Here is a 23,937-nt window from a genome sequence, read left to right on the forward strand (position 1 = left end):
TTCCAAGCTAACTATTGTTATGCACTTTACACAGAACTGCCACTGAAGACCATTGGGAATACATAACTCTGCATGCAATACTAGTTACCCCTTGGATGGGTCACATTACACCATTTCTTTCCAGGTTCAATTCAAGGTTCTTTCAAGCCCTACTTGGACCAGGTTATCTGCTGAATTGCCTCTCCCAAAGGCTATCTTCCCATTCAACCAGATTAAAACAGAGTGGCCACAACCCAGGTATTAAATATGTGAAATATTTTTTTAAAGAGAATAGGAGTGCCAGACCTGGATAATATTTACTTAGAACAGGCTTTTCAACCAGTGGTACGGGTACCACCTGTGGTACATTGGCACCTGGCAGGTGGTACGCAACCATCCTAGAAAAGTGGTAGCGGGGGAGGGGAATGAGCTGAACCGGTGGCAGCACCGCACAAGCCTGAGCGAGAGATGGCTGGAGCTGTAGAGCTGTCAAGGCTCAGTGGAAGCGCCAGGATCAACGCTTCTTCGGGGCTGTCAGGGCTCAGTGGAAGCACCAGGATCAGCGCCAGGCTGAGCCCAGAAAAAGCGCTGATCAGCTGAAATGTTGCAACATCCCCAGGATCTTGTGATTTACATTCAGATGCTTGGCAACTGATTCATATTTATGACGGTCACAGTGTCCCAGGGTCATGCGAAGTGACCAAAACCTGCTGCAACCACCCAGCAGACGGGGGGAATAAAAACCAAACACCCCCCCCACCCCACTCCCGCTGCCAATTCTCAACAGAAATGCTCACAACAATGAAAAACTCGAACAGGAGGAAGAGCGCCGCCGGGCGGGCAGGCAGGTGTCTTGCTCGTCTGTGGCTTGGTGGGGGAACTTTTTTCAGTGCCACTGTAACTTCGAACAGTCAATAAGCAAACTGTTGTAAGTTGAGGACTACCTGTACTTCATCACTTTTTTCCTTTTTTTTTTTTGGCCAAGTTTTTGACACCTTGCTAGGCGACTGATGGTACTGGGATGTTGCCATATCCTAAAAGTGGTACAATGGGTGAAAAGGTTGAAAAGCTCTGACTTAGAATATAAAAGGGATGTAATGAACATGCTTTGTTATATGAAACCAAATATGAAGAGTTGTGGGGCAAAAAACAAGATACATTGTGAACACAAAGGCAAAAAATATCTCAGAATTTAATGGGGGGAAGGAGCTTTCGGAACCACTTATCACAATAGCAAGAAGAAACAGTGGATGAATGAATGCCTTGTGTAACAAGAACATAACATAACTGAATACATACTTTTGATGTCAAGGAAGAAAGGACAAGAAGAAATATCACAACTGAGAATTACAACAAATGCATAAAAAAGAGGACAATATAAAATGAGTTATTTTTCAGACATTTAGAGAAACTGGAGAAAAATTATGCCACAAATATTCAAGCGTAATCACTGCAGAGTTAAAGGTAGACCGTATTAAAACCATTTATAGTCAGGATTGCAAAAGGACACAATGAAATAGTCCACGACTTACAACAGTTTGTTTAGTGACTGTTCGAAGTTACAACAGCACTGAAAAAAGTGACTTATGACCACTTTTCACTTACAAACCATTATGGCACCCCCATAGACACATAATGAAAATTCAGATGCTTGGCAACTGACTCATATTTATGATGGTTGCAGTGTCCTGGGCTCATGTGATCCCCTTTTGCAACCTTCTGACAAGCAAAGTCAATGGGGATTCACTTTTACTAACTTAACAATTGCAGTGATTCACTTACGTATGGCAGGAAAGTTTGTAAAGTGGGGGGGGGGAGAAATCACTTAACAAATGTCTCACTTAGCAGCAGAAATTTTGGGCTCAGTTGTGGTAGTAAATTGAGGACTACCTATAATTTATTTTAAACAAATTATATTCAGAAAAATAACCGCCCAAGAGAGTGTGATATGAACACAAAATATCAGCTGGTAAAATGGAAAGTATCAGATGGTGAAGAAATTTCCAATAAACAACTTAAACATTGCACGAAAATAGGCAGTTAAAGTGATAAAAGATCTGACAATAAACGTGCAACAACTGTATGGCCTAAAGATGGGAAGTGTTTGGGGTACACGCCTACACCAAAAAAGAAGTTGCAAAAGAATGCTCGGTTACTGAACCATTGCAGTTACTCCTCTCTGAAGCTTGAGATCTTACAAACAAGGTTAAAACAATAAATGGAAAGTGTAACGCCAAATTAGTAGACATGTTACAGTAACGTTTCTGGGACATGAGACCAGATAGGGAGAAAAAGACACATAACGGATAGGACAAGAGACTATGCAAAAGAGGTTTATCATAACTTCACTGATTGTAGTAAAGCCTTTGAATCAGTTAAAGCAGGGGTGTCAAACTCAATTTCATTGAGGGCCGCATCAGCATTGTGGTTGCCCTCAGGGGGCCGGGTGGGTATGGCCAGGGTGGGCGTGGCCTACTGGGTGGGCGTGGCTAGAGTGTGTGTGGCCTACTGGGTGGGCATGGCCAGCTCTACATCGTTCGCATCAAGGGTGCCTAGGGGGGCCTGGGCAGGAGTGGGACAGATCTGAGGGTCTCTGGCAGAAGGAGGATCTCTGGGCCAGGGCCAAGGCAGTGGGGCCGTTCCCTCACTGTTTCCAGGATGGCTTTGCGGGCCACATGAAACCACTTTGCGGGCCGGATCTGGCCCCCGGGCCTTGTGTTTGACATGTCTGAGTTAAAGCAACAGTATTTTCAATCATAGAGTACAACTGTGAAAGCCGCAGACTGAGAAGAAGAAAAAACCCCAAGAGAAAGCGATAGATGTATCTCAGTTATGGATTTGGAGACAATTACCACCATGAAAGAAGAAGCAATCAATCAGTACTGTCCCATATAAAGATTAATTGTTTTGTTGAGAGGATGATCAGCAAGCAGCAACTCATGCCCTGCGCATGAGATGCAAGCAGATTATGTACTTGCAAAAAGGATGATGGCTAGGTTCAGGGAAGTAAAGAAAGGAAAGACTACCGATAAAGTGGATTGATGAAATCAAGGAAATTACTTGAATATCCTTGGAAGAACTACAGTAGCAAGCATTTCTCCTAGCAGTTACCAGGAACTGAATCTGAATCTAACAACCAAGTTACGCCAAGAAAGCGAATAAAATTACATTATTTGCAATGTTATTTCTTTCCGTTTTATCAATTTAGTTCACATATTTATACTTGCATCCTGAGTGTGTGTCAGTACACTGCATGCCTCTCTCAAACATTGGTCTTATGGGGACAACAGTATTTTTGGCTTCCAAGTTACTTTCATTGTTCCCTTAAAACCATTAAAATAGGGAGAGATTTCAGAGTTTTCATACTTCCAAAAAGACTGCCCCGTCTCTGGGGCATTCAGATAGTCAGATCTGACGTAACACATGACCCAGATCAACTTAGATTAGTTCAGATCAGCAAAACCATCCTTTATGAATGCCAGTCTTATATTGCAATGATCAACTATATCTTTAGGTCTAGAAACAGATTGGTAATGGACGGCTGGGTATCGTTAATACAAGTAAGCCATCCTAGTGGTCTACCTGCATCAACTAAGATTTCTTTAAGTGTTTTTAAGTCTAACAGTTCTTTAACTCTTTATGTTGTCAAAGAAACCCCGAAGACTACAGAATTAAGATGAACCAAGGAGTCCGAGTTTACATATGAGTCCAAAATCGCTTGCAATAAATACCAAGAAGTCATTCAAACAAATAATCCAAACCTGTATCTAGATAGGACAAATACCAATACATCATAGGATAAGCACACATTGTATGATAATGCAATATCCGTAAAAGAAAGTCCCAGGCTTTTTTAAAAATCTCATCCGTGGCAAGTAAGAGATTTTTATTAATTCCTTGTTGTGTATCCCAAAACTGGAAAGTACAAACCTAATATTAAAACAATGTCTTTTACACACATGCAAACACATACCTTTGCTTTGTTAAAATTCTTTGTATGCATCAGATTGTATTAGTTAAGGTTTTATTTATCACTAACCCAACTGAGTGCTTAAAATCAGGGTTTGCCTCTCCTCTCCAACTGCAAGGAAACACATATACTCATGAGCTCTATAAATAAAAAACGTGCATTTATCTCCAATTAAAATCATGTGTAAATTTATATGCAAATTCAATGAAAGCCAGAGGCTCCTGGCAAACTGCCAATCTAGTCTGTAGGCCTAGGAAGTTATGAACGCAGCACTGCCATAAAAATTAGCATCTTGGAATTTAAACTAGAAAACAAATACATAATTTTTGACAAATGAAGCGATATTATTCATATCAGCAAAGGGTTTTTTTTAAATGGGAGGGTACAGTCTTCTCTTCCATGCCTCCAGTAAACTGACGGTTAAACTTAGCGGTTCTGCAAGAGTGAACATGAGGCCCTGGTCTGTCTTTGCAGAATAATAAACAGTACTTCAGTTAAAATAAATGGCCTCTGCCAAGGTAAAAAAAAACCCAGAAATATGAAAAATTCAATAATTAAAACATGGCTATTATATTGGAAATTATCTCTGGAGCAAGAAAGATGATTGAGCTATACCCATCTAAATCTGATGTCCTATGTAGTTACACTGTGTGTCTCTTATCAGAATAACAATTACAAAAGGATTCCTCTCTAAAATAAACCCCCCAAACAGTAAAAAAACACAAAAAACCTTCTTTATCTTGCCATTAGAATAAATAATGCAACAAATATTTTCATCGCTTCTGCTTTACATGCTGGGAGCTTTTGAAAATTTGTTTTCTCCATGTAACTAGCTAGATTTTAAAAAATATTGAGAGAAATATCAGTTTTCTTTGGGCTTATTTATTCAGTCTAACTTTGCAAAAAAAAAAAGGTTTTGCTATATCACGTTGATGTGATCCAGTTTCTCTATTATCCAATAGGATTGTTTAATTTGGGGGAAGATTTTTCACAATTTAGTATGCTTCTTATGCATTTGGACAACATGAAAAGGACCTATGTAATGAGGGGAAGCCATTTTCACTGACCCCACAGGCCTCCCAACTATTCAGCGATTCCTTAACTAAGGTTAGCCTGCCACTTTGCACCCTACTCCACGCTGATCCAAATCTTCTGAAGTAACTTTAGAAAGCATAATGAGCTTAAGTATGAATGAAGGAGCAGAACAGCTTTAAAAAAACACGATCATGCCTCATTGGATCCATACAATATGATTTTTTTTTGCAAGTACAGGTAGTCCTCGATGTATGACCATAATTGAGCCCAAAATTACTGTTGTTAAGTGAGTTATTTGTTAAGTGAGTTTTGCCCCATTTTATGATCTTTCTTGCCATGGTTGTTAAGTGAATCACTGCAGTTGTTAATAACATGGTTGTTAAGTGAAACTGGCTTCCCCACTGACTTGGCTTCTCGGAAGGTTGCAAAGGGGGATCACATGACCCCGGGACACTGCAATGGTCATAAATATGAGTCAGCTGCTAAGCGTCTCCATTTTGATCGCACGATCCTGGGGATGCTGCGACTGTCGTAAGTGTAAAAAAAACAGTTGTAAGTCACTTTTATCAGTGCTGTTGTAACTTTACACAATCACTAAATGAACCGTGGTTAAGTCGAGGACTACCTGTATAGTGCAGGGTTGTGAAGGCAGCTGCAGTCTGATGCCATGCTGCTGGGCTAGGCTGGGTCAGGCTGGGCTGGGAATTCCAGGGACAGCCGTGGTTTTGGGCCACATTGATGGATCAGGTTGGAACAACTGCAGCTTCCCGGGGCTGTGGTTTTCTGCTGTGATGCTGGGCTAGGGCGACCGAGAAAGGTGTGGCTGTGCACTGCACCATAGCTCCGGGGCTTCTTGCACACCCAGAGCTGCAGTGCACCAATAAATTCAAGGGCTGCTTGCCATTCCACAAGTCCGAGTGTGGGTTAGCCAAAAGGGCAGAGATGTGAGAAATAAGCAGATGGAGGACGTTGAAGGGAACACAATACTTTACATTGGAAGAATCAAGAATCAGGGCTGGGACGGACCAGCCCAGGAATGGCTTGGATCAGGGTGGTTTTCGCCCAACAAAAGATGGGATATGGTTAACAATAGCTACAGGGGAGTGTTGCGATTGCAGTCACATGATGTAAGGTTTACAGATGCATTGCTTAGAGATGGAAATTCTGGTCCCAAATGCCATCATAACATGGTAACGCAAGAAAAGTTTTAGGACGCTGAGCTTGTCGATCAGAAGGTCGGCAGTTTGGCGGGTCAAATCCCAAGTGCCACGTAACAGTGTGAGCGCCTGTTACTCATCCCAGCTTCTGCCAACCTAGCAGTTCGAAAGCACATAAAAATAAAAGTAGAAAAATAGGGACCACTACGGTGGGAAGGTAACAGCGTTCCGTGCGCCTTTGACGTCTAGTCATGCCGGCCACATGACCACGGAGACATCCTCGGACAAGCGCTGGCTCTTTGGCTTTGAAACGGAGATGAGCACCGGCCCCCCTAGAGTTGGAAACAACTAGCACGCATGTGCGGGGGAACCTTTACCTTTTTTAAACATATGCTATGCCACGCAAACCCAGATATATACTTTATTTAAGCCATAATGTTGGACACATTGTCTACCTGTTTGTGTTCTCTCTCTTAAGATTATATACTTGATAAAAAATACTGATACAATAAAAATCAGTGGTTCAATTTTTCCTTAATCTTTAATAAATTTCTATAAAATGAGTTAGTTGAATAATTACTGTAATGCTATGCTAGCCGTTATCATCTGTAATCACAGTAAAAAAAACAACCAAAAAGGTTCCAAGATGTAAAACATCTTTAGAAAACAGTTTAAACATATATGATGGGTTCATTAAATTGTAAAAATACTACTGGTTCATAAGATTACAAATAATTATTATAGTCATCTCCTTTCCTAACAGACACTAAAATATGATTAGGGTTGGGGTTGATGTTTGTATCCACGAAATTTTTTTAAATGGCATTAATAGAAAATACATCTAAGGTTTCCCTAAGATGGTTTCTCTGTTGTTACTCCTTGTAGTGATAATCATGATAGAACAACTACCTAGAGTATCTTTGGAATCTAATGATAAAAAAAACTAGAGTAGAATCCTGTATATGAATAAAACGAACACTGGAAAACTGGAATTATGGCATTTTATCTTCATGGAAGTATGTACACTTCTCGGAGAAGCTGTTTATTTTCTTATTCTGCACCTGAAGGTTTTAAAAATTCAATTTAAAATTATATAGCAGGATTTAAAGCATTTAAACCAAGCTTTTATATGTGGTGCAATGGAAAAATGATAGTGAAGAAAAGCAGAGCAAAAGAAAGAAGTACTATAAAATCAAAAGCATGTTAATCTCTTTGCCACATCATGAATCACATCACAGCTCTTAATTGAAATGAAAATTTGAAAGCTTTGAAAGAGCAAGAGATGCTAGTGCTTATAACAAAGCTATACAAAAAATGATTTAATGACCTACTACTCATCTGAAAAATAATGGAGCAGAAATTAGAATAAAGTATCTCTAATGTACTAAGTCAAACATTTTATCCCTATAAATCAAAGATTACAATACTTAAATGCCTTCCTGGTGATTTAGCTTCTACAGGTACAGTGCTGTGTTTAATTGCTATTTAAACATCTACATTAGTATTGGCATTTATTTATAGATTTGTATTTGTATGTAAAGTGGAAGCTAGTAAATTTGACTCTGAATAATGTGTTGGTTTCTAGCATTTCTCCTGCAACACTAAATGCAAAGTAAAAGTTAGACCTGGGTAATTGTGTGATGTGTTGATTTCAGTTCCCAGAATTCCTCAGTCAATATGGCCTTTGCTAAGAATTCTGGGAGTTGTCTGGGTTGGGAAATGCTGGGTTAGACAGTGTTGGATCAGGAGTAGGGAGACCCATATTTAAACCTTACTTAATCATAAACGTTGTGTTTATCTTGGACCAATCAGAACTACTTGATCTACTCAGGGTGTCATGGTTCCGATGAATGAGACAAATCAAACAAATTGCAGGCATATTATTTATCTGAAAAGTCTTAGTAATGAAACAAAACATTGGCGCTCATGGAGGGATGCCAGAATCTGAAATCTCCTCCACCCAAACCCATTGTAACACACACACAATCCCTGTCCTTATCTACACGTCATAAATCACATTATCCAATTGTAGTTTTTCACATATGAGGTCTCTCCTCCCATTCTGTACGTGGGCTTCTTATCTTCTCAAAATAGTCGTTAGAAAATTCCCTCCCTCCAAGATTCAAAGTGACGCAGTTTAAACAAAAGGTTGTCTCTTACATTGTCAGAGCAAAATAAAATGTCAATGTTTGCAGCATTGACACAGGGTTGTGATGAAGACAAAATTGATAAGGAAAGGAAGGAAAAATAATATACACTTTATTCAGTTCTTAGTTACAAAGATGGGAATGAAATATAAAAACATAGAAAACACATATAAACAACTCAAAAATATATTATTGTGTTAACTGGAAAATAGCTCTTGGTAATTTAATTTAATTTAATTTAGATCAGACAATTCATTATGCAGTTTCTTCATAATATCCATAAGCCCATATTCCTGTTTCTGCTGTACAGATAGACCTTGACTTAAAATAGTTCGTTTAGTGACCATTCAAAGTTGTAAGGGCACTGAAAAATCTTTATGACTGTTTTTCACAGTAATGACCTTTGCAGCATCCCCATGGTCATGTGATCAAAGTTCAGATACTTGGCAACTGGTTCATATTTATGACCGCTGCCTGCCCCAAGGCCTTGTGATCACATTTTGCGACCTTCTCACAAGCAAAGTCAATGGGGAAGCCAGATTCACTTAACAACCGGGTTACTAACTACAGTGATTCATTTAACAGGTGTGGCAAGAAAGGTCATAAAATGGGGCAAAACTCACTTATGAAATGTCTTACTTAACTAACAGCAGAAATTTTAGGCTCAATTGTAGTTGTAAGTCGAGGACTATCTATAGTTCAAAAAAAATAGTAATTGGCAACAAACAGCAAAATGCTCAACAATGGGAGGAAGTTACTACTGAATTATATCTTAATAGCAGCAAAATAATATTACAAACTTTCTTCTCAATCCAATTTTTTTTGTCACATCAAGGTATTGAAGAGGCATGAAAAGCTTTGAAAACCCCTTCACGACAGGATTGAAAACTCTGAAGAGAACAACATTCTATCTACTGTATTAAAATTATGCATTTGCTTTAAAGACTTGAAAATCTTTCGCGGGATGGAACACAAGCACCCAAATCCATTAACACACTTCTGCTAGATTTTGCTGGACTGTGTCTCTTCTCTCATTACCAAATGACATTATGCATCTTGAAGTCTCAAAAAATGCTAGGACAAATTCCATGAAGTCATAGTAAGTTGAACAAACAGACTAGACTGAGAGTCACTCCCACACAGTGCCAGCCTCTCAGTTTTGAAGCCTGCCATGCAATTGCTTTTATTAATGTTAGCATTGAAATGTAGTCAGCATACTGAATATTACTCATTACTGAGCCAATCAGTACTTTCTCCATGCGAACAGTAGAGTGCAAAAGAAGTACATGGCCCAGCACCTCTCTGTGGGAAAGATGGGCAGTTTGATAGACAGACAGACAGACAGACAGATAGATACATAGATACCGTGGTGGTGAACCTATGGCACGGGTGCCACAGGTGGCACGCTGAGCCCTCTATGTGGGCACGCGCGCTGTCGCCCCAGTCCTAGGCCTTCAGCTGGGCTTTATAAAACCTTTTTGCTTTAGGCCTCTGCTGCCGTGTACAAAAAAAAGGTTCAATCAATCAATTTCAACTTCTCGTGGGGGAAAAAAAGTTCTCGCAAAGTTGGAATTGATTGAACTTTTTAGTCCCACCCAGTCTGCCGTTTACCACTGCAGCCACGCCCAGCCAATGGGCCATGCCCACCCAGCACCCACATAAGTGGGTTTTGGGTTGCAGTTTGAGCACTCAGTCTCTAAAAGGTTTGCCATCACATAGATAGATAGATAGATAGATAGATAGATAGATAGATAGATAGATAGATAGATAGATAGATAGATAGATAAGATAGATAGACAGACGATTCAAATCCATCTCCTGCAGTACAATAACTCCTGTAGATGATCAGGCTGAACCTAAGGGAGGGGTCAATCACATCATCCATCTCAAGTCACAAGACATTTAAGTTCAGCCCACTTTGAATTCCATTAGCCCTTATCTACCACCAATATGCCTTAACTGGTAGTATTTCTTGTAGAGAGTGCTAGCCTCCAGTAAACCTGTATTCATCTGCACCATTTTGACTCCTGATTTCCGATGCTTGACAGGTCCTACCATATCATGCCTCATTCCAAAACATGCCAAAGGAACATTTAAAAGGAAAAAAAAGTTCCCCCTCCCTATTTTAAAAGCAGAAGTATGATGCGAGGGAAGCTGCCTGGGTGCAATGCCAGTTACTCCCCCTGCTTTGTAAGGTCTCCCTGAGGGCTACGTTGGTAAAACAAGAAAGTTTGAAGCTTACAGGAGACTGCTTGTAACTTTGTTATTAGAACACATGTGCTTTAATTTGGTACGGAGAGGAGCTGTCTAAGTGCTAGGCTCTTCATCTTGAATGGAAGCCCCTCTTGTAGTTGTGAGGGTCAACAGAGAATTGTGCAAGCAGACAAAAAGGTTTAGGGCAAAATGGGAATTTTTTTCCTCCTCAATTTTTCTTATTTTCTTTCTTTTACACTTTCTTTAATGCCACCAAACAGGGATGGTTGGCTCTGTCTTCCACTACTGAAAGGAATATCCGAAATCAGACTTCTCCAAGGTATCACTTGGAACTCGATATAACATAAAATCAATTCTGTCTTACTTAGGTAGTTACTCATTTAACATATTGCATTTCCTTAAAAAAAACAAAAACAATTTCCAAACAAACTGAAAATATGAAGCCCAGTGCTAGGACTAATTATGTGAAATCTATACAGATTTAAATAAATTAGCAGAAAACCACAGCAAGCGTGGATCCATTTAAATAATCAACAACGTCAGTAGTGAAACTGAACCACTGAAAATGACTGACAGCCCTCAAAAGCAGGGACTCTCCCCCAAGAGCACCATAACTGAAAAGGTGTTCCTGCAGTTCACAATCAGCACACCAGTGACACAAAGAATGCCTCTGCCCCCAAACCCCAATGGCTGAACAGCTGTGTACTGAGAGGAAGCAAATCAGTTCAGTTAAACACAAATCGATGCCATCTACTGCCAAGACCTAGGTGTGCAGCAGAATCACGACTGTTGCCCATTTCTATTCCGTTGAAATACAGAGGCAATTTTGAGGAACTTAAAATTTAGACGAAGTAGAAACTGGAATAAAAATTGGTGTCAGAAACAATAACAATATGAGATACAAGAGCACCATCCTTACTGGCAGAAAACGAAGAGGATATGAAACTGCGTATTCTGGAACTCAATGCAAAATGTTGTTTGGGGTTTGTTTGTTTTTTTTTTTAAAAAAAGCTCAATCAAAGCTAAACATTAGAGCTGATGTGCTTAGTTTTCCAGATTTTCTCCATGATAATCATTGCTGTGCACCCAGGTGTTATTCTACGTTTACTTTCTGATCCAGCATCTCCAGTTTAGTTGATTTTGAGGGGAGTCTGGAACTGGTAAGATTTCTTCCTTGTCAATTTTTATCTTTATGTCCCGAAAGTAAATCTAAACTGTCGAAAACGGGGACATAAAGGTAAAAATTGACAAGGAAGAAATCTTACCAGTTCCAGACTCCCCTCAAAATCAACTAAACTGGAGATGCTGGATCAGAAAGTAAACGTAGAATAACACCTGGGTGCACAGCAATGATTATCATGGAGAAAATCTGGAAAACTAAGCACATCAGCTCTAATGCAGACAACCCCCCCCCCCCTGTTTTTCCTATAATGGCCTATAAATGTGAAGATTGAACAAATTTAAAAAAAAACAGATAAAAGAAAACTAGGTTCCTAACGTTTTGGAAACTTTTCCTAGCACACTTTGGACAGCAAATATAGCAAATGAAATTTTGAGATGGCAACGTGCCAGAAATATCACCGAAAACTAAGATGGCAAAAATAAGGCTGTCTTATTTTGGTCATGTCATGAGATCAAATTCCTTGGAAAAATCAACTAAGCTAGGAACAGTTGGACATACTAGGAAATGAGGCCAGCAAAGAACACACTGAATAGATACTATCAAGCAAGGTACTGGTTTAAACTTTAAGTCATAAAACAACGGAAGGAACGGGGAAAGCTAATCTATAAACTCAGATGTGACTGAGCAGATAAAAACAGATAGGCTCCCAAGACCAAAGTCTATTATGATACCACAAACGATTAAGAAAATTTAAAGAAACGACCATTTGCTTAGAGGAGAGTAGCACAATCCATCACCATTTTGAAGCAACAGTAGCACAAATTCAGACCCGGTATAATCTGCATTTGGAAGGGAACCACGGAAATTTGAAGGAGGGAAAAAAAAAGGGCAAAACTCTTCGTTCTGGTTTTTCTCTCTCTCTCTTGAGATGCTTCTCTTATTCTTTTCAAAGACAATAGAAAATCAAAACTCCACTGTCAAAAAAAGAGTATCCTGACAAGAGGAATTGAATACATAGGACATATATATCATAAGACTGTACATGGGCACATATTTTGACATAGTGTATCAATATGAATATGAATTACCTATCAGATAAAGGGATTACAACCTAATGTTCATAAAGGAAAGATTAAATTCTTCAAGTAATAAATAAAAACTTGGGTCATGCTACCTGGAAAAACAACAACAAGCTGTCTAGTTTACATGGAGGGTGCCAAGTTAAAAATATAAGCTTTGTAATTTAATTTGATCTCAAGCAACAAATTTGATCTCAAGCAACATACAGGATTACATTGGGGAGGGGGAATAGAGTAGACAAAAGATTTCCTCAATTTGGCAAAATAAAACTAATAGACCTAAAAAAATAAATAAATCGTGGGCACTGTGGCATGCATGTTCCATCTTTAAATCAATGGAACAGGTAAATTATGAAGAACAAACCACCAATCTTCTATTCTTGTTGTTATAATTAAGATAAATGTAAATCCAGTTCAAAATTTTTGTGCTCCGTTCTCCAAACAACTATGAAGGACTGCAATAAAAGGAATTGTAACAGTGAAACTGTGAATATAGTCAAAAGAAAGAGCAAAAGGACAAAAGTGCTGGTAAGCATTTTTCTGAACTCCTTAATTCTTGATGAAATGAATGAGGTCGAAATATGGAGTCTCCTAAATAATCACAAAATGACCTTCATTGTCAGAAAGGAAGCCAGAAGGAGAAAAATCTGGTCTTCACTTTAGACTAGAGCCTGTCACATTTCTCCAACTAAATGCTTTACTTATCTTTTTTTTTAATCCACAGTAAATTTCGAAGAATAGTATTTGCACTGCTCTTTTTTTTAAAAAAAAAAAGTTAGCTAAAACTCTTAACAGTTTAATGACTATTCATGCAAAAGATTCCCCCTCCCCACATTAAAGCCAACTGCACATCAAATTCTAATCTTTAATGCTGGGAAAACATTGTGCTGTTTTCAAATTACCAGTGTTTGTTATAGAAAACTCATTTGTTTTTATTTACCATAAGGGTGAGTAACCCTTTTGCAGCTAAATTTATGCTTTTTAATCACTTTTTCTGGGGGCTGATTAGCTCAAAGTGGGAGGGAAGCGGGGAGGGGCAACTACAGATTACGATTATCTTGTAAAAAAAAACCCATGAAGTTTGTTTTGTTTCTGAAGTTTTGGGTAATGTGTATGATCAATGCAATGGTTAATTTTCATTGTGTACTATTTCTCAAGCTGCACCTTTTATCAATTTTCAGTGGCACGATGTCAAAGGGTCACTGATTTCCCACCCAATTCGTGCAATGCCTGTGTTGGGCCAGAGAGTATCCAGCAAGTACAAACATGCAGACTTGGTTTTTATTTGTTAAATACCCCCTGTCTCATTTTTGTACCATTGTTCTCTTGAAAGTTATTTGGATATGTGCCACAAATGATTTTTTTTCTTTTTTCTTTTTTCCAACTGCATGGATTAATATATTTTTTTTAAAAAAAAATAACTGAATAGAAAGAGGTGAATTTGGGCACATTGATTACCTATTGCACTCAAGGGAACAGAGATACGCAGTACAAAAGTTGGCAGGAACGAAATTGTGCTGGCTTAGGCCCACATATTATGTCAGAGTTTTAGGATTAATGCTGGACTCCTACTCCACTCGCATTTTGTGTCAACGAATGAAGAGCAGCCAGACTATGGCTTTCTCTGCACTGCAAAGCCATTCTGTCCACAAAGCAATTCACGAAGCACCAGGGCTTCATAGTCAACAGCAGTGTTGAGGGGGAGGAAGTAGTCTCTCCATGACATCATCCAGTAATCTGAATGAATTCCAGGAACCATTCTGGATGTTTAGCTGTAAAACTATTTCCTACCCATATAACAGAAAAGCTTATCCTTCGAAAGATATATATGTAAGGTTCCTACATAGTCTCAAGGCAACAAAGCATTCAGTACAGATACACCAAAGTAGGTCTCACCTTGGCACTAGACTTTAGAGAAACCTTTTACTCTCTTATGAAAATCAGGTCCTTCTAATTGGAAAAGTATCACCACAGAAATAAAATATAAAGGAGAACTCTGTTCCTCCACTCTTGCCACCTGCCATGTTGGATCACATGCCTGGAAATGAAAAGTGGACATTTTTCTAAACATTCAGAGACGTTCTTTGTCTCATTTATGAAAACAGTCACTCCTTTACGCATGTGAGACTGCAGCACTGCTAAAAACTGCCTCGGGGTTACACTGAGTTCTGACTTATTAATTAACTGCTTTGTTAAATAAAACAATTTGCAGTTATGTTATTGCATTAGTAAATACAAGGAATTTACATTGTTTCCGCCAAGATCAATGTACTCTGATGTTAAACAGATTCTATTCCTGTATGAGATAGTGAAAACCAAGCACAACACTTTCATCCTTGCCCCACCTCCCTAACAGGAGTGGAATATGAATAACATGCACAAAACCATTTGATATTCTCCTGAAATACCACTTATTTTATGAATCTGAGCAAAAGAGTTACATTACCTAGCCTATATATATGCATACGTGCCATCACAACCGAATGCTATTTAAACAACTTTTAAAATTACACCATCTTAACTGAATTTCAGGATTGGAAAAGATCAGTTTACATTCCAATTCCAAAGAAAGGCAGTGCCAAAGAATGTTCAAACTATCGCACCATTGCACTCATTTCTCATGCTAGTAAAGTCATGCTTAAAATCCTACAAGCTAGACTTCAGCAGTATGTGGATCGAGAACTACCAGAAGTACAGGCAGGATTTCGAAGAGGCAGAGGAACTAGAGATCAAATTGCCAACATACGCTGGATCATGGAGAAAGCTAGGGAGTTCCAGAAAAACATCTACTTCTGCTTCATTGACTATGCTAAAGCCTTTGATTGTGTGGATCATAACAAACTGTGGCAAGTTCTTAAAGAGATGGGAGTACCAGACCATCTTATTTGTCTCTTGAGAAACCTATATGCGGGTCAAGAAGCAACAGTGAGAACTGGACACGGAACCACTGATTGGTTCAAAATTGGGAAAGGAGTCCGGCAAGGCTGTATACTGTCGCCCTGCCTATTTAACTTATATGCAGAGCACATCATGAGAAAGGCAGGGCTAGATGAATCAATAGTTGGAATTAAGATTGCTGGAAGAAATATCAACAACCTAAGATACGCAGATGATACCACTCTAATGGCAGAAAGTGAAGAAGAACTAAAGAGCCTCTTGTTGCGGGTGAAAAAGGAGAGTGCAAAAGTTGGGTTGAAACTTAACATTAAGAAAACCAAGATCATGGCATCTGGCCCTCTCAATTCCTGGCGAATAGATGGGGAAGAAATGGAGGTAGTGACAGATTTTGTTTTCCTGGGCTCCAAGATCACTGCAGATGGGGACTGTAGCCAAGAAATTAAAAGACGCTTGCTCCTGGGAAGGAAAGCCATGGCAAATCTAGACAGCACACTAAAAAGCAGAGACATCACCCTGTCGACAAAAGTGCGTATAGTCAAGGCTATGGTCTTCCCAGTTGCAATGTATGGCAGTGAAAGTTGGACCATAAGAAAGGCTGAGCGCCAAAGAATTGAGGCCTTTGAACTCTGGTGCTGGAGAAGACTCCTGCGAGTCCCTTGGACTGCAAGGCGATCAAACCGGTCAGTCCTAGAGGAGATCAATCCTGACTGCTCTTTAGAAGGCCAGATCTTGAAGCTAAAACTCAAATACTTTGGCCACCTAATGAGAAAGAAGGACTCACTGGAGAAGAGCCTAATGCTGGGAAAGATCGAGGGCAATAGAAGAAGGGGACGACAGAGAATGAGGTGGCTGGATGGAGTCACTGAAGCAGTAGGCGTGAGCTTAAATGGACTCCAGAAGATGGTGGAAGACAGGAAGGCCTGGAGGAACGTTGTCCATAGGGTCGCGATGAGTCGGACACGACTTCGCAGCTAACAACAAACTGAATTTCTCCCTACAGCATCTACACTATTGCACAACATGAAACCTGCATTATGAAAATATAATAAGTCAAATTTCACTATGTTTCAATATAAACATAAAAAGCCACATTGGGAAAAAAGTTCTTCTTTTAAACACTTTCAATAGTGCATTTCCAAATTCAATTGGCAAATTGCACAGCTCTCTCTCTCCTGTATTTCACACCTAGAAGCATATCCTAAGATACATTTAATTATATTCAACAATGCCTTAGAAACATATAAACATGCTATCTATTAGAAAAAAGCACACTTAGAATACAGAAATTTAACCTCTCCAAACAGAAGTGATTACATTTATGTTCTGCTCTGTAGACTGAGGGGGGATGTTGCAGCAGCACAAAAGTTCATATTCTTCAATACACCCAGCTAAGAGGTGAATTATTTGTTTCAAATGCACAGGTATTAATGACAAATATTCTAAGTAAGCCATGGAAAAATACATGCACGGCTTTACAAGACAAGATAGGAGGACCTGCACGTGGACTAGTGAACAAACGAAAAGCATATGATATCATCAAGAGAGTAAAAGAATTGATATGGAAATGGGCTGGTCACCTAGCAAGAAGGTGGCAATTGCACCAAGGCAGTCATAGAATGGATCCCACTTGATAAAAAGCGTCCACAAAACAGACATAAAATAAGATGGACCGACAACATCAGCAAGTATTCCGGGCCCAACTGGCGAAAGAAAGCTCAGGACCATATTGGTTGGAAACATGTGGAAGAGGCCTTCATCTTGCAGTGGGTAGAAATGGCTAAAATGATGATGCTGAGGGACGCGGTGGCTCAGTGGGTTAGTACGCTGAGCTTGTCGATCAGGTGGTCGGCAGTTTGGCAGGTCGAATTCCGAGTGCCGCGTAGCAGAGTGAGCGCCTGTTACTCGTCCCAGCTTCTGCCAACCTAGCAGTTTGAAAGCATGTAAAAATGCAAGTAGAAAAATAGGGATCACTACGGTGGGAAGGTAACAGCGTTCCATGCGCCTTTGGCGTCTAGTCATGCCAGCCACATGACCACGGAGACGTCTTCGGACAAGCGCTGGCTCTTCGGCTTTGAAACGGAGGTGAGCACTGGCCCCTAGAGTTGGAAACGACTAGCACACACATGCGGGGAAACCTTTATCTTTGCCTTTAGGTAACCAGACAAATCTTGGCTGTACAGGATTTCTCCTGCCCAAGTGTTCTAGATGTAAGAATCCTGGAAAGTGACACATTTTAAACAACCACAATTATATTTCTAAAAAATTGAGTAATTTTAATTTAGAGATTAATCACTACATGCAGTATAATGAAATGACAAGGACCCATTTGACAACCTGGTGTTTAAAGATATACACCGACTGGCTAAGGAATTGTTACTGGTAACAAATTCTTTCACAGTAATATATAAGCTTACTTAACAACTATAATTGTATTATTGCTGGAAGATATTTTAACTCTGGGTTTTTAATAGCTGAAATATCTTCCAGTAGTGTCAGTAATTTGATAACAGCTACCATCATCTATCAACACTGTAGATAAAGAGCAAAGTGAATAGAAATTTTTAACCCAAAATAGGTTTATATTCCACTGCAGTTTTAACTTAAGAAATTTGGTGAAAATCACTGGATGTAATGTAATGTTGATATAATGTGAATTAAAACTGAGCGCATCGAATTGAACTCATGCACAAACTCTTTTCCTGTAAGATAGGAACAGGAAGAGGTGACAAGAACTGATTGAAAAGAATATATGTTTTGAAAAATTTATTGGAGGAAATAAATTTAAAAAGTATTATTTTCATTCAGAGCTAAATGCACAAATACCATAATGAGACCAAAGAATGAATGTTTTACATTCAGTAAAACACAATATGATAATGTGAACGGAACAAGATTCACCTTAGTCTGGATTGTGGCAAAAGATTTTAAGCATTTCCGTTCCTATTGTACCGCTTTCCAGACAGGGAATTTCTAGTTTTTAAAATCCATTATCTTCAGGTACAGCATTTTCCTCTTAAGATCTTTTAGACATTTGGAGTAAAAATCATCTGCAGATATTGAAACATTTGCAGTCCAGTAGGAAAGAAACAGAAGGAAAAAATGAGAAATAGTAACTAAGACAGAGAGACAAAAATACTTGTTGATTGGTACTAATCCTATTATCGTTAACACTAGCAGTCAGCAGGGCAGTTAAAGTAAGACCACAGCAGTTTCTGCATGTTTGGCTACAGAGGAAAAATAGTTTTAAAAAGGCAAACCCATTTTTAACATCCATTCCACATTAGATGTGTTTGCATAAACTCTGCCTGAAAGAACAGTAAGTTAGAACTTAAATTTAAAAGTAGTGACAATGATGAATGCAAGGGGCAAAGAGCACAACATAGCCATTGGTGAGTCTTCCCTCAATCCCAATCAACAAAAACAGGAGGAAATTGGCAATGGAAAGGCCAAATTTCCTGCTGGCCATGCAACATGAAAAGCAAGGAACCTTTCAAAGACAACGTAAGGAAAAGTGAATAACTTCACATTATTGTACTACTGCAGAAGAAAACAGGCTTTTTTTGCACCCAGTTCCGATGCATGTAAGTAAACTGCCAGGAAGGGCTAAACTGCTTTAAGTTCTGCTATTGTTGCATCTTGTTGGGAATCTGTTTTAAACACATGTCCTTTACCTTTCTCTCTTGCTGCTAGGCAATTATGTTTCAACTGCATAATAAAAGATGTTGCTTTGTGACTTAACAATAAAAGCAAAGCACAGAATTACATCACCACCCCTCCAACAGCTTTCCCCAAGCTGGTGCTCTATGCTGCCTTGGGAACTACATCCTAACATATCTAAAAATCTTACACATTTATTGGAAGCTACTGCAGAAAAACTTGATTTTGCAGGACATTTTTTTTAAAAAAAATTAACTAAAGGGCATTTTTTTTAAAAAAAAAAAATCCCATTAAGAAAAGCAGCAGTGAACTTGAAGCTGAAGGAAAGCAGTATGGCAGGAATGGCTGTTAAAATTTGTTTTTTATATTTATGTGAAGAAGGGGAAGGACAGAAGGAAACTAAAAAACTGGAATTCCCCTCCCCGCTCCCATTCTCTCTTCTTCCCCATTTTGATGAGTGCCTGTGTTAAAGATGCAATAGACTGCTGCTTAACAAAAAGAAATGGATTTAAAATGTGACTGATATTGTTAAATGAATCATGCCAACTTCCTTCAACTATCTGTTCTGTACTCATGACTCTTATACTGCTTTTTAATGTTATTCTGACCCATGAATCTACTTCTTCCACCTACTACAGAATTAATCTGCCTTCCATCCTAATGGATATATCAATGGTTTTGTTTTGTTTTTTTACCAAAGACTGGATTCATTTTTTTTTCTTGGCCAAATAATATCAGGAACGTTCTTGAAAAATTGTGTCATCTTTTTCCAATTCTAGCCAAGCTAGAAACATCATTTCATTGTTTAGAGCAGACATGTCAAACACAAGGCCCGGGGGCCAGATCCGGCCCGCGAAGTGGTTTCATGCGGCCCGTGAAGCCATCCTGGAAACAGTGAGGGAACGGCCCCCACTGCCTTGGCCCTGGCCCAGAGACCCTCCTTCTGCCAGAGACCCTCAGATCTGTCCCACTCCTGCACAGGCCCCCATAGCCACCCTTGATGCGAACGATGTAGAGCTGGCCACGCCCACCCAGTAGGCCATACCCACTCTAGCCACGCCCACCCAGTAGGCCACGCCCACCCAGGCCATATCCACCCGGCCCCCTGAGGGCAACTGCAATGCTGATGCGGCCCTCAATGAAGTTGAGTTTGACACCCCTGGTTTAGAGAAAAGTATTTGCAGATACATATAGGGATTTCCTGCAAGTCTCAGTTTCTTAAGAATTGGCTTTGGATATTTTGTATCCTTCTATTTGGGAAGACAGGGGATGTCCTGAGCAGAGCTGGCATTTGTGGATAAGCTAGCCAAGAGCACCCATAAAAATTGTTCTTGTTGACTTTGATGACTGGAGTTGGCAATGGAGAAGGCAGGGGGAGGCTGTATCTGAGAAGAGGTATATGGACAATAAACAAAGCAAGCGCGCGCGCACACACACACACACACACACAGCACCCAGTGAACTCTAGGAAAATAGAGAAATTGCCAAATAAGATTTCCAGTGAGCAAATACTGCAAAGGTACCATCATAGGTAGAGGGTTAGAATTTTAGGCACAGGGGAAAAAATACAATGTAGTTAAATTATGCCACTCATTAATAAACCCAGGTTTTAATTCAACTTCAGGGCCGACATTAAACATTTTTCTTACCTCTTTCTTTCCTGCCCCAGACTTAATACTTCAGCATTTGTTTAGTAACCGTTCAAAGTTACAGTGGCAGTGGAAAAAAGCACTTATGACCGTTTTTCACACTTACGACCACTGCAGCATCCCTGTGGTCACATGATCAAAATTCGGGCGCTTGGCAACTGGCTCACATTTATGATGGTTGCAGTGTCCTGGGGACATGTGTTCGCCACTGGTGAAATTCTGATAAGAAGAGCCAATGGGGAGGCCAGACCCACTTAACAATTGTGTTACTATAACAACTGTAGTGATACAATACACTTAACTGTGGGAAGAGAGGTTATAAAATGGGGCAAAACTCACTTAACCTTGTTTAGCAATGGAAATCTTGGGCTCTATTGTGATTGTAAGTCGAGGACTACATTCAACTTCACCATACAGAAAACTGGTCTTAATTCTTCAAAAACATGTAATGCTAATTTCAAACACAGATAGTTAAGTCTTGCTATCCTGACCAAAACCTTACATAGTTACGATGAGAGATGGTACAAAGTGTCATGTCTCCTTGCCAACACATTTCACACCATTTCCCAACCCCCAAAACTGTTCCTTATAGTGACTGCATATTTCTGCCCAATGGAGTATCAGGAAGTTTACCCTTTTTTCGGGGGGGGGGATTCATCTATCATTTAGCGTCTCCCAAAATAGATATATTAAGTTTTTGCAAAACAAGAAGCCAATTTGATGCTTTAAAAATAATGCAACCTCTCCAAGCAGTAACATCACTGAACACCCCTCTCTGGAAAATATAATAAAAATAATAATAAATTGCAATCCAGATTTTTTTAAAAAGAAAAATATTGCCAGCCTTCTTATTTTGGAGCAAAAATAATAAGGTTAGAGCTGCAGCATTTGATAATTTTCCCCCCCCCAAGATTATTCAACTCCAATGGTGACCCACAATGTGGTGCGTTTAAGCTTTTATAAAAAATTAAAAAGATAAAAGCAGTATTCTTTATTTTCCCACAAATAACATCAAACAGTAAATGATATTTTAAGATTCCTGCCTGCTGCAAGATGAATCCTAATTTAAAAGCGAAATACACTGCTTGACTGCAAATAGTTCGTATGTATGCACACGATTGCTTAAAATTAATATAGTAATCAAGTGAAATGGTTTGAAGCCTTTTAAAAAACCCTAATGCAGTTACAAGGCTAGCTTCAATAAACATTTAGAACATTCCATATTTAGATGAAAAGGTACGCACATAAAACAACAGTAAGATCAAAATTCAGAATAAACGTTATGCATCTACTCTAACGGTATAGGCTGAATTAGGACCATCAAAAGATGACCGCACAAGTGGATCAATGAACCTTTCTAGTCCTCTTAGCCATTTTACACAAAATGGCATTAAATGAGAAAAAAAAGCCTTTCAAAATGTACTTCTTGTTACACCAAATTACCTTTTGACCACACAAGTGGAAAATAATTGAGGGGAAAAAAAACCCACTCCAATCTAAATTGGGTTCCAAAGCAGATGGTGAACTTTAAATAACCACTTTTAAAAAGGCAGACAGAAAGGTTCTCCTTAGTGAGTCACGAGTGAAAATAAATGCAATCTCGCGCATTTTGATGAGGAAGAGGTTAAGAGATAAAGTGGAAAGGAAAAGGAGAAAAAAAAGAAAGGTTATGCACGTGAAATACAATCAGTTTAAGAGACTGTGTGTGTGGAGGGGGGGTGGGATAGTCTTGCTCAGATTTTCCTTTTTACAGTATAAGGCCCTGAAATAAGAGGGATTAAATTTCATTTGAATCCCATTTCACCAGGATCCAGCAAGAGAAGTTAAGTTCCACAGTATCTTAATTAGAAACAAAAAGAGCATGGTATCCTGCTTCTCTTCTACATTGCTGCTTTCAAACCTGAATATGTAACGAAGCGCCGAAAAGCCTTAATACCGTCAAACTGAAGGTGGGAGGCCGGGTGAGGGAGAGGCAAGGTGAAATTCAGTACTCTACACTGCACAACAAGTCAGTGGAGAGGATGGGAGAGGGGGGAGAATTACTGCTTAACTCAGGGGTAGGCAACCTCGGCTCTTTTATGACTCATGGACTTCAACTCCCAGAATTCCTGAGTCAGCTTAGCTGACTCAGGAATTCTGGGAGTTGAAGTCCATGAGTCATAAGAGAGCCGAGGTTGCCTACCCCTGGCGTAACTGTTCTGCAAAGGGGATCTCCAACCCACTGCAAGCTCAGGGAGACTTTCAGAAACCAACAGAAAAACTTTCTTTTTCGAACAAGCTGGCCTGGTCTGGTCTGATGGGATGGGGCTGGGTTTTTATAAATAGTTTTAATTTTAATATGTATTAATTTTATGGGCATAAGGTTTAATGGCTTTTTAATTTTTGTATTCTATTGTGTATTGCCCTGTTCACCGCCCTGAGTCCTTCGGGAGAAGGGCGGTATACAAATTAAATTATTAAATTAAATTAAATTAAATTAAATTAAATTAAATTAAAATGTATATGCCCTGCCTTCAAGCTGTGTAGAGTGATTACATTTAGTTCAGCCCAAGTAGCAGGGGGATAACAAGGGGAAAGGCTGTCATTAACTAATCTGCTTATAAAGCGTGTGTGCACGTGTTCATACGTTAAGGGGAGAAATTCACATCAGCCCAAGCAGAAGTAGAGTATTTATTTTTTTAATTTTATTTTATTGAATTTATATACCGCCCTTTCCCGTAGGACTCAGTATGCCGTGAAATCCACCAGGAACAGATTTATTTTGGAAACAGAACTCTGCATGTTCCCTTTTTGACACAAAAACATGCTGCGTTATTTTGCTTATGGAAAGAAGCGAGAATTCGGTCAAGCATAACTTTCAGTCAAAAGCCACAAGGAACTGACTGATGAGGATACTAGGTCTCAAAACAATTCTTTTACTCAGAGGTGTGCTTACAGCAGGGACACAGTGGCTCAGTGGGTTAGGACGCTGAGCTTGTCGATTAGAAGATCGGCAGTTTGGCGGGTCGAATCCCGAGTGCCGCGTAACA

The 23,937-nt window shown here is 39.4% G+C and overlaps 1 protein-coding gene across 3 annotated transcripts in view; it reads right to left on the bottom strand.

Annotated features, from left to right (window-relative positions):
- Positions 1–23,937, bottom strand: part of JARID2 (jumonji and AT-rich interaction domain containing 2) — a 244,922-nt gene that overhangs the window by 141,171 nt on the left and 79,814 nt on the right. Inside the window, exon 1 of one of the 3 annotated variants that reach the window (XM_083360662.1) lies at positions 3,953–4,061. The exons of the other annotated variants lie outside the window; for them this stretch is intronic. Coding sequence (XP_083216788.1) covers positions 3,953–3,982 — 30 coding nt within the window. The 5' untranslated portion in view covers positions 3,983–4,061. Of the gene's footprint in view, positions 1–3,952; positions 4,062–23,937 lie in introns of those variants that run through there. 3 annotated transcript variants of the gene reach the window in all.

The sequence above is a fragment of the Vipera ursinii genome (assembly GCF_947247035.1).
Source record: "Vipera ursinii genome assembly, chromosome: 3".
In the NCBI taxonomy this organism is placed as follows: domain Eukaryota; kingdom Metazoa; phylum Chordata; class Lepidosauria; order Squamata; family Viperidae; genus Vipera; species Vipera ursinii.